Source organism: Malaclemys terrapin, chromosome 8, assembly GCF_027887155.1.
Source record: "Malaclemys terrapin pileata isolate rMalTer1 chromosome 8, rMalTer1.hap1, whole genome shotgun sequence".
Classification (NCBI taxonomy): Eukaryota; Metazoa; Chordata; order Testudines; family Emydidae; genus Malaclemys; species Malaclemys terrapin.
Window position 1 is genome coordinate 110,621,831 of NC_071512.1, and position 12,036 is coordinate 110,633,866.

The window sequence follows — 12,036 nt, forward strand, 5'->3', positions numbered from 1 at the left end:
TTGGGTGGCAGACTCCCCCTGTTTCCCCTGGCCTAGAGAGGCTGGGTATTTGCTTGACTATTGGTTTGCTGCCCCGTCCTGACCTAGGGCCTGGGCTGCTACAAACCCCGACCCAGCCCCTGCTTAAGGGCCTGGGCCTCTGCTTGACTATTGGTTTGCTGCCCCGCCCTGACCTAGGGCCTGGGTCGCTATAGACTAGGGTAACCAGATCACCCAGGTGAAATATCGGGACGCGCGGAGGGGGGGGGCGGGAGAGAGGGTGAAGAGGGGAGCGCAAAAAAAAAGCTGCCGGAACTCCACGCCCCACCCCACCACCAGCTTGCCTCCGCTCCGTCTTGGAGACACTCTGCCGCAGCTTGGCCGCCGTGGGCCCGTGCCCGCCCGGCTTGCCCCCCTGAAACACAAACACACACACACCCCTGCACAGACACTGGTCACCCCGCCCCACGCACACACACAAAGCCCTGCACAGCTCCACTAGTCACTAGACCAGCCCGTTTCTCAGCTAGCAGCTCTGGTGTCCCCAGACCAAAGCTCCCCAACCCCTATGCACCCCGTGAGGAAAGCCAGTCCTCCTTTCCGGCTCCCTGGGGCCACTGGACTGTCCGGGACTTGACCCCAAGCCAGATTCGAGTCCAACACACCCAGCAAGCAGCGCCCCGGGCCAACTTGCAGTGGTGGCTGGTCCCGCAGAGCCTGAGGGCGGCGCAGCCCAGCGTGGAAGGTGTCTCGGGCTGGGCGGCCTGCGGGGGCAGGTTGGAGAAACCCCTTCCTGGGCTGGGGGCTGCTCCAGTTGCTGGCGTGCAGGGCCAGGCTGGAGGGGGCCGGGCAGCGCTGGGCGCAGAGAGCGGCGCTACGACGCGGCGTTTGCAGGCCTGGGCTGGGCTCGGCTGCCGGCGGAGGGGCCCAGGGGCAGCTCGAGAGGCAGGCGAGGTCCCGGGAAGACGCGCGGCCGCGGAGGGGCTGAGCTCCTGCCTCGCCGCGGGAACCCCTGGCATGGAGGCTGAAAACGCGTCTCGCTTGCCCCAGCCCAGGCCGGGCCCCTCCCGCCGCCGCTGCTCACTATCCAGCCCAGTGCGCCTCATCCCTGCAGCGGGACGGGCAGGGGACCAGCTCCCCCACCCGCTGAGGAAGAGGCTCTGCACGCCAGCAGCCAAGCTCCGGCTTCCGGTCCCTCCTCACTCACCCGCCCCCCACGCTGAGCCAGCTGCGGCCAGGGTAGCAGACCGGGCTGGCTGCAGCGTGCCCAGAGAGTGCTTGGGGAAGAGGCAGGATCAGGGCAGGGATTTGGGGAGGGATCCAATGGGGGAAGGAGGGGGCGGAGTCGGGGCGGGGGGGGGGGGCGCAAGCGCCGGAGCGGAGGGCAAAATTGTTTGTTTGTCCAGTGTCCCAGTCGAACATCAGTCGGGACATGGGACAAACAAGCAAATATCGGGACAGTCCCGATAAAATCGGGACGTCTGGTCACCCTACCATAGACTTTGCCTCAGCCCTTGCTTAAGGACCTGGGTTTCGGATCTCTGGACTCAGCCCCTGCTTATGGGCCTGAGCCCCTAACTGTGTGCCTGTTGCCCCGAACTACCACTGGACCAGAGCAAGGCGGTGGGCTACCCCACAGCCCCGCTGAGGGCCGAACCTCGGCCCAAACCTGCTACACCGACACATAGAAAAGCAAACTGTTGAGCAATAGTCAACATGGTTTCTGTAAAGGGAAATCGTGTCTTACTAATCTATTAGAATCCTTTGAAGGGGTCAACAAACATGTGGACAAGGGGGATCCAGTGGACATAGTGTACTTAGATTTCCAGAAAGCCTTTGACAAGGTCCCTCACCAAAGGCTCTTATGTAAATTAAGCTGCCATGGGATAAAAGGGAAGGTCCTTTCATGGATTGAGAACTGTTTAAAAAACAGGGAACAAAGGGTAGGAATAAATGGTAAATTCTCAGAAGGGAGAGGGGTAACTAGTGGTGTTCCCCAAGGGTCAGTCCTCGGACCGATCCTATTCAACTTATTCATAAATTATCTGGAGAAAGGGGTAAACAGTGAGGTGGCAAAGTTTGCAGATGATACTAAACTGCTAAAGATAGTTAAGTCCAAAGCAGACTGTGAAGAACTTCAAAAAGATCTCACAAAACTAAGTGATTGGGCAACAAAATGGCAAATGAAATTTAATGTGGATAAATGTAAAGTAATGCACATTGGAAAAAATAACCCCAACTATACATACAATATGATGGGGGCTAATTTAGCTACAACAAGTCAGGAAAAAGATCTTGGAGTCATCGTGGATAGTTCTCTGAAAATGTCCACGCAGTGTGCAGAGGCGGTCAAAAAAGCAAACAGGATGTTTGGAATCATTAAAAAGGGGATAGAGAATAAGACTGAGAATATGTTATTGCCCTTATATAAATCCATGGTACGCCCTCATCTCGAATACTGTGTACAGATGTGGTCTCCTCATCTCAAAAAAGATAGACTGGCATTAGAAAAGGTTCAGAGAAGGGCAACTAAAATGATTAAGGGTTTGGAACAGGTCCCACATGAGGAGAGATTAAAGAGGCTAGGACTCTTCAGCTTGGAAAAGAGGAGACTAAGGGGGGATATGATAGAGGTATATAAAATCATGAGTGATGTGGAGAAAGTGGATAAGGAAAAGTTATTTACTTATTCCCATAATACAAGAACTAGGGGTCATCAAATGAAATGAACAGGCAGCAGGTTTAAAACAAATAAAAGGAAGTTCTTCATGCAGCGCACAGTCAACTTGTGGAACTCCTTACCTGAGAAGGTTGTGAAGGCTAGGACTATAACAGCGTTTAAAAGAGAACTGGATAAATTCATGGTGGTTAAGTCCATTAATGGCTATTAGCCAGGACGGGTAAGGAATGGTGTCCCTAGCCTCTGTCTGTCAGAGGATGGAGATGGATGGCAGGAGAGCGATCACTTGATCATTGCCTGTTAGGTTCACTCCCTCTGGGGCACCTGGCATTGGCCACTGTCGGTAGACAGGATACTGGGCTGGATGGACCTTTGGTCTGACCCGGTACGGCCTTTCTTATATTCTTATGTTCTTATGTTATATTACCATGCATCTTTGGCTACCTCTCTTGCACTCTGCCCACTAATCCATTTCCAACAGCACTATTTCAAATATTTCAGTTCTGTAGGCAGACTCAAACAGATGCCATTTTTAAAAAAAGACTGTCATAAAAGCATCTCCTTTCTTTCTGCCACCCAACCCCTCTTCCACACTGAGGAATTTCCCCAGCAGTAGCTCAGAGTCAGAACTTTAGGTGGGGCATTTGCCTTCACATTGAAAATACCCCTCAGGGCTGCCAGGCTGTTCAGAAAAGTCCTGGTACTAGAATGGGCACTATATCATTTGGGGCACAAAAGCAACTCCAGGAATGGACTCTTCTCTATACAGAAGAGCTAGTTTGTTAATTTAAACAGCTGTGGGTGAAACACATAACTGGAATGACAGTAAAGTTATTTTCTCATCTTATGAATGGAGCAGTGCCCAAGGCACCCCAATGGTAGAATCTTTACTGAATTTCCCCTAAAATTACACTGATCTGAGGATTGCAGTCTTGTTGTAAGTAAGTATAAAGAAGTGTTGGTCTAATCAAAGGTATTATCTCACCCACCTTGCCTCACTGATCTCAGGTATAGTAAGAGCAATATTAAAATCCTGGCCCAGTGACAGATTTCAAGTCTTATATCTTGCAAGCCATCAGACTATAAATGGTTGCAATATCTCACTGGAGAGCTGGAAATCCCCGTTTCCGCAGCGTAAAGCATTTATTCCTAGCAGATTTGTTATACAGAATTATTTTTTATCATTTTAAAATGTTCTGAAATGTATTAGTTATTTTTCTCTTCCTTTGAGGCCTGAAGAGTTAGACAGACTCATGATGCTAACATACAGTAGCTTTTTGTGAGATGTACAAAAAACAGTAATTTTTTAAAAAACAAAAAAAGCTCTCTGAGCATTTCTAATATAATTTTTGGGAAATTTGTGGCATATGCAATACATGATGGCATGGTATGGTATCAAGGTCTCAGTGATGATTGGTACTTGTTTTGAATGTATTGCAAATCTATGCTGATCCCAAAATACTGCCAGTAAGGCCACTCTTATCCCACACCATACAGTGACACCACCAAAAACAGACATGCACATGCTAAGACATCTGTAGTTGTCCATTACAGGAGACTTGCAAAGACCGAAAGCAGTAAAAACAAAGATGGTTCTTTACTTGGTTTCATAGTTCCAGATGCGTACAGATCTGTCCAGGGAACAGGTAGCAACGAGGGGTTTACGGATACAGATGTCCAGTCCAGTGATGGCAGCAGAATGTAATGGGAAATTCAGATACTCAAAGTGAGCTGGTTCCCCCTAGAGAAGTGTCACAAATAATTAAACACTCAGAAAAAAATCATATTGGCTTAGACTGATCAAGAGACAGTAACCAAAGGACAATGATAAACCTCAATGCATGGAATTGGGGAGAGGTATCTTGTGTGGTACTAGACTAAAAATGCACCAGAAATTTAAAATAGGGAATAATGGTGTTAGGTACAGTCCTATTTGGCATCTTTACTACTGATATGGAAGAGTGATGGGATTCAGACACAGTACTATATTGTGAAGATTTGTGCACATCAGCAAGAACAGAAAAATAATGCACAAGGGCCTAAAGAGACATGAGCAATAACAAAAATGAGAACTGACCTGGAAGATGGCAGTTAATACATATAAGGAAAAATAATCTGAAAAGCAGATACTGAATGAGAAGTAGGAACCTGGGAAGCAAATTAGATAGGAGTTTGCAGTGTGATATAGCTGGGGGGGGGGAGGTGAGGAGAGAAGAAGTCAGTGAGGTTTTGGGCTGCATACACAACAGCATGCCATCATGGAACAGTCCCTGTCTGTACAGATGCTCTAGTATGACTCACCTGGAATAAGTATTTAATTCCATCTAGGCATTTATACAAGACAATGAGAGTTCTGTCCTTAATTAGCTTGTAAAAGTTCTTTAGTGCAGGAACTAGCTTCAACTGCATATTTGTGCCCAACACAATGGGATTCTGATTTTGACTAGGACTTCTATGTGCTACCATAATATGAATACTCTACTTCCAAATATAATAATAAGAAGACAGATTCTCAGCTTTAAGATTGTATTAAAGATTTTTGCATATTAAATTTATTAAACATATACACAGAGCACTTCTCTGCACTACAAGGATGGGATGGGATGGGTTCAGCATCTCACAGGTGGATTTTACAAAAACCTTCCACAGAAAGTGACACTGGAAACCAAGTGCCTTGCTTATATATTGCTTACTGAGTGTTGTGCTTAAGGAACGGTGATCAAATTGAACTTACCTTAATTATCTCAGTTGAGGACATGGTAAAGATGTAGAGCTGATTTTTACTTGTGCTAATGAGTAGCGTTTCCTCTGAGGGGCTAAAACACATGCACATAACATCCTGCTTGTCTGACTGATTTGGGTCACTGCTGCGCTGGTCCTGGGGAATCTACACAGCAAACCAGTCCCATTAGACTATTTCAAATCTCAGTACTCCACATAGCACCCACACTTGCAATGTAATTCTGCTTTGGTAGGGATATGCTTAGAAATCAATTGACTCTAAAGAAGTAGGTGCCTTACCTACACAAAGACAGCAATGCAGACAAGGTGACCCAGGTGGAATTTTCCATCTTTAATGGCTATAATTTAGGAACACATTTTCAACATTTGTCTTAATATATGTATCACATATAAAAAATGGCAACAAAAGAACACTAAGCAAAGTCAAGCACTCAAGTTAGGAAATGGCAGAATTACGGTTGTCCATGAAAGAACGGTTCCTTACCTTACAGTACTTGTGCTTCTTTGAGATGCGTTTTCCACAGGGACTCCAGTCCTAGTGATCATGTGTCCCATGTGCATAGATCCTTTTGGCCAGCAGTGACCATTGGGGCTGCACCTCTGCCCTAGTTCTCCTAGTGCTCCCCTACCCAAGGGTATAAAGAGCAGAGTGGGCACAACCACCTCCTTCACCACTACAGAATACAAGAGGGGTAGGACTCTGTAGTAGGGGGAAAGAAGGCAGGTCATGGAATCCATGCGGACAATATATCTCAAAGAATCACAGTTACTGTAAGGTAAGTAACCATTTCTTCTTCGAATGATTGTCCACATGGATTCCACTCTTGGTGACGTACAAGCAGTCATCAGTTTGCTTGAAGGTGGTGTGATGCTAGCAGGCCAGGTGCCAGCTCTTGCCAAGACTGCAGGCATTAGCTAAGAAAAAACAGTTACTCATCTTCTTGTAACTGTTGTTCTTCGAGATGTGTTGTTCATGTCAATTCCAAACAGGTGTGTGTGCGCATGCACGGCAGCTGGAAGATTTTCCCCCTAGCAATATCCATCGATCCCCCTGGAGTGGCGCCATCATGGCGCTCAATATAGGGCCCTACTGACCCGTCGCCCCCTTAGTTCCTTCTTGCTGGCTACCCCAATAGAGGAGTAGGTGGGTGGATATTGGAATGGACATGAACAACACATCTCAAAGAGCAGTTACAAGACGGTGAGTAACCATTTTTTCTCATTCGAGTGTTTGTTCATCTCAATTCCAGTCAGGTGACTCCCAAGCCTAAGTTCAGGAGGCGGGGTCAGAACTGTCTACTGACTGGAGCACTGCTCTGCCAAAGGCCGCATCGTCTCTGGCATGCTGGGTAATTGCGTAATGTGCGGTGAAAGTAAGTATGGAGGACCATGTTGCCGCTCTGCATATTTCCTGGGTCGGAACTTGCGCTGGGAACGCTGCTGAAGAAGCCTGCACCCTAGTGGAGTGTGCTGTGAGCAGAGGGGCAGGCACCTCTGCCAGGTTATAGCATTCATGGATGCAGGACATGATCCACAAGGAAATTCGTTGGGAGGAGACTGGAAGACCCTTGATCCTGTCTGCCACGGCCATAAACAGTTGAATGGACTTCCTAAATGGTTTTGTTCTTTCAGTATAAAATGCTAGTGCTTTGCGGACATCCAATGAGTGGAGCCTCTGCTCCCTGCTGTTTGAGTGCGGCTTAGGAAAGAACAGTAGGATGAAGATGTCCTGGTTGATGTGAAACTGGGAGACAACCTTCGGGAGGAAAGCTGGCTGTGGCCTGAGCTGAACCTTGTCCTTATAGAACACAGTGTAAGGGGGCTCTGATGTTCGGGCCTTGAGCTCAGACACCCTTCTCCTGGCTGAGGTTATAGCTACCAGAAATGCCAGCTTGTATGACAGGTAGAGCGGGGAACAAGTCACCAGTGGTTCGAAGGGCAGACCCATCAATTTGGAAAGGACCAGATTGAGGTCCCAGGTTGGGGCCGGTTGTCGGACGTGCCGATATAGCCTGTTGAAACCTTTCAGGAAACAGCTGATCATAGGGTTGGCAAACACTGACTGGTCCTCTGCACCTGGATGGAAGGCAGAGATGGTGGCCAAGTGAACTCTTATTGATGACATGGACAGTCCCTGCTGCTTGAGATTGAGAAGGTAGGCTCTCTGCACAGGTACTACTGCGGAGAAGGATTTGGAGGAGCCCTGTCATAACTATAAAGGGAAGGGTAATAGCTGTCCTGTGTACAGTACTATAAATCCCTCCTGGCCAGAGACTCCAAAATCCTTTTCCCTGTAAAGGGTTAAGAAGCTCAGGTAACCTGGCTGGCATCTGACCTAAAGGACCAATAAGGGGACAAGATACTTTCAAATCTTGGGGGGGGAAGGCTTTTGTTTGTGTTCTTTGTTTGGGAGTGTGTTCGTTCTCCGGGAATGAGAGGGACCAGACATCAATCCAGGTTCTCCACATCTTTCTAAACAAGCCTCTCCTATTTCAAACTTGTAAGTAAATAGCCAGGCAAGGCGTGTTAGTTTTCCTTTGTTTTCTCAACTTGTAAATGTACCTTTTACTAGAGTGTTTCTCTTTGTTTGCTGTACTTTGAACCTGAGACTAGAGGGGAGTCCTCTGAGCTCTTTAAGTTTGATTACCCTGTAAGGTTGATTTCCATACTGATTTTACAGAGATGATTTTTACCTTTTTCTTTAATTAAAAACCTTCTTTTTAAGAACCTGATTGATTTTTTCCTTGTTTTAGATCCAAAGGGGTTTTGGATCTTGATTCACCAGGAGTTGGTGGGAGGAAGGAGGGGAATGGTTAATTTCCCCTTGTTTTAAATCCAAGGGGTTGGATTTGTTTTCACCAGGGATTTGGTGAAGGTTTTTCAAGGTTTCCCAGGGAGGGAATCCATTGAAAATGGTGGCAGCCGAACCAGAGCTAAGCTGGTAATTAAGCTTAGAAGTTTTTATGCAGGCCCCTACATTTGTACCCTAAAGTTCAAAGTAGGGATCTCAGTCCTGACATGGTGAATAGCGGTGGGATCATTTTATACCCAAAAAGCCAGTGAGATTTTTTTTCCTTCTAGCTGCTTGGAAAGCCGAGCTAGAAGTAGATAGATGCATATCTTATCTCTCCTTGCCTGAAGGCAGAGGTGTTAAGTTTTTTTTACAGGTCCTTTGTTAAGAGAAGGGTTCAATTAGCAAATGACTGGTAAAAGGTATTTACAAGCTGAATTGTTTTTTTTTCTTTTTACATCCTCCGGAGTAGCTAGTTAGAAAGTTACTGTTAACTCTGCAGCAGCCAGAGCTGAGAGCTTCCCAGTTTGTCAACTGCAAAGGGGGTGACCCAGCACAAGAAAACAGGAAAATGACTACCAAAGAAGTAGCTAACAAAATAGAACTGGCCAAACTAGAAGCAGAAGAAAATGAAAGAAAACATCAGAGACTGCTTCAATTAACAAAACTCGAGACAGAGCAGAGAGAAAGAGAAGAAAAAGCCAAAGAGGAGGCCCACAAGAGAGAGATGGAGCTGAAAGAAAAAGAGATGAAGATGAAAGAAAAAGAGATGGAGGAGAGAGAAAAAGAAAGGAAGCATGAACTGGAAGTAGCAAAGGCTAAGCAGGATGCACCAGCCAATGCTAACAACCCCCCTCCAGGTACCACTTCCCATCCCAGAAGATTCCCCACCTACAAGGCAGGCGATGATACTGAGGCCTTCTTAGAAAATTTTGAAAGGGCCTGCCTTGGATACAGCATCGCTATAGACCAGTACATGGTAGAGCTGAGGCCGCAGCTCAGTGGACCCTTAGCAGAGGTGGCGGCTGAAATGCCTAAGGAACACATGAACAGTTATGAACTTTTTAAAAACAAGGCCAGACTCAGAATGGGGCTAACACCCGAGCATGCCCGTCGGCGGTTCAGAGCCCTAAAGTGGAAACCGGATGTGTCATTTACCCGTCATGCCTACCACATTGACAAAAATTGTGATGCCTGGGTATCAGGAGCAAATGTTAAATCTCTGGAAGATCTGCTTTCCCTAGTAAAAATGGAGCAGTTTTTAGAGGGTGTTCCTGAGGAAATAGAAAGGTACATCCTAGATAGGAAGCCCAAAACTGTAACTGAGGAGGGGGAGATTGGAGCCCAATGGGTGGAGGTGGCAGAAAAGAAAAAAACTAGTAGCAGTTGGAGCGAATATCAGAAGGGGCAAGCCGAAACAAAACCTTACCACCGGGGACAACCCAAGGCCCCACCCACATCTCAAGGGAAACCCCAGACGCCTTCTCACCCCACCACACCAGTCTCCACCAACCAACATCGCCCCGGTGATACCTTAGCAGGGCGATGTTTTAAATGTAATGAACTGGGACATATAAAGGCTCACTGCCCCAAGAACCCTAACCGATTACAGTTCATTACACCCCAATCACACCAAAGATCCCCAAACCCAGATGCCTCTCTCATACCCTCGGAGCGAAGGGAAACCTTGAGAGTGGGCGGAAAGAAGGTTACCGCCTGGAGGGACACTGGGGCTCAAGTGTCAACTATCCACCAATCCCTAGTGGACCCCAAACTCATCAACCCAGAGGCTACAGTGACAATTCAACCCTTCGTGTCACAATCTGTAACCTTGCCTACAGCCACGTTGCATGTCCAGTACAAGGGCTGGTCAGGAATGTGGACTTTTGCAGTCTATGACAATTATCCCATTCCCATGCTGCTGGGGGAAGATTTGGCCAACCATGTGAAGGTAGCCAAGAGGGTGGGAATAGTCACCCGCAGCCAGGCTAAGCAAGCTTTCACCCCCATCCCTGTTCCTGAGCCGTCCACCAGGGCCCCGTCTGTGTTACCGGAGACCCAGACAAAGGTGGTGGAACTGGATCCTCTGCCAACGACTGCAACAGCCGTAGTGGATCCAATCCCAGAGACCCAGCCAAAGCCAGTCCCAGAACCGGAACTGGCAACGCAACCAGCACCAGAACCATTGCCAGCCCTGAGTCCAGCGCTTGCAAACCCGTCTACAACTCCAACGCCAGAGGGCACCAGCGAGCCTGAACTGGCAGAAGCAGCAGATAAGCCTACCCAAGAGGCTCAGCCAGAGCCTGAGATACCACATAGTGCACCAGCGGACAGCGGTTCACAGTCAATGGAAACAGCCCCAGCACCTGCATCGCTTCCAGAGGGACCAAGCCCCAGTCCACAGTCCAAGGAGGAACTGATGTCTCCAGCATCAAGGGAACAGTTCCAGGCCGAGCAGGAAGCAGATGACAGCCTTCAGAAAGCTTGGGCGGCGGCGCGGAGCACCCCACCGCCTCTCAGCTCTTCTAACCGATCCCGGTTTGTTGTAGAACAAGGACTTTTATACAAGGAGACTCTTTCTGGTGGGCACCAGGAAGACTGGCATCCTCAAAGACAGTTGGTAGTTCCCACTAAGTATCGGGTAAAGCTCTTGAGCTTAGCCCATGATCATCCCAGTGGCCATTCTGGGGTGAACAGAACCAAGGACCGGTTGGGGAAGTCCTTCCACTGGGAGGGAATGGGCAAGGACGTTGCTAATTATGTCCGGTCTTGTGAGGTGTGCCAACGAGTGGGAAAACCCCAAGACCAGGTTAAAGCCCCTCTCCAGCCACTACCCATAATTGAGGTCCCATTTCAGCGCGTAGCTGTGGATATTCTGGGTCCTTTCCCAAAGAAGACACCCAGAGGAAAGCAGTACGTACTGACTTTCATGGATTTTGCTACCCGATGGCCGGAAGCAGTACCCTTAAGCAACACCAGGGCTAAAAGTGTGTGCCAGGCATTAACAGACATTTTTGCCAGGGTAGGTTGGCCCTCCGACATCCTTACAGATTCGGGAACTAACTTCCTGGCAGGAACCATGGAAAACCTGTGGGAAGCTCATGGGGTGAATCACTTGGTTGCCACCCCTTACCACCATGAAACCAATGGCCTGGTGGAGAGGTTTAATGGAACTTTGGGGGCCATGATACGTAAATTTGTAAATGAACACTCCAATGATTGGGACCTCGTGTTGCAGCAGTTGCTTTTTGCCTACAGGGCTGTACCACATCCCAGTTTAGGGTTTTCACCATTTGAACTTGTGTATGGCCGTGAGGTTAAGGGGCCATTACAGTTGGTGAAGCAGCAATGGGAGGGGTTTACGCCTTCTCCAGGAACAAACATTCTAGACTTTGTAAGCAACCTACAAAACACCCTCCGACATTCTTTGGCCCTTGCTAAAGAAAACCTAAAGGATGCTCAGGAAGAGCAAAAGGCCTGGTATGATAAGCATTCCAGAGAACGGTCCTTCAAAGTAGGAGACCAAGTCATGGTCTTAAAGGCAATCCAGGCCCATAAAATGGAAGCATCGTGGGAAGGACCATTCACGGTCCAGGAGCGCCTAGGAGCTGTTAACTATCTCATAGCCTCCCCCACCTCCAACATAAAGCCTAAAGTATACCATGTTAATTCTCTTAAGCCCTTTTATTCCAGAGAATTAAACGTTTGCCAGTTTACAGCCCAGGAAACAGATGACGCGGAGTGGCCTGAAGGTGTCTACTACGAAGGAAAAAAGGATGGTGGCGTGGAAGAGGTGAACCTCTCCATGACCCTTGGACGTCTGCAGCGACAGCAGATCAAGGAG

The 12,036-nt window shown here is 48.1% G+C and overlaps 1 protein-coding gene across 3 annotated transcripts in view; it reads right to left on the bottom strand.

Annotated features, from left to right (window-relative positions):
- The window catches only part of CFAP57 (cilia and flagella associated protein 57), a 145,402-nt gene that overhangs the window by 90,279 nt on the left and 43,087 nt on the right, over positions 1-12,036 (bottom strand). For all 3 annotated transcript variants that reach the window (XM_054038478.1, XM_054038479.1, XM_054038480.1), the window contains 2 exons: positions 5,394-5,546; positions 4,261-4,400 (listed from right to left, as the gene is read on the bottom strand). In XM_054038478.1, the coding sequence (XP_053894453.1) occupies positions 4,261-4,400; positions 5,394-5,546 (293 nt within the window). The remainder of the gene's footprint in view (positions 1-4,260; positions 4,401-5,393; positions 5,547-12,036) is intronic.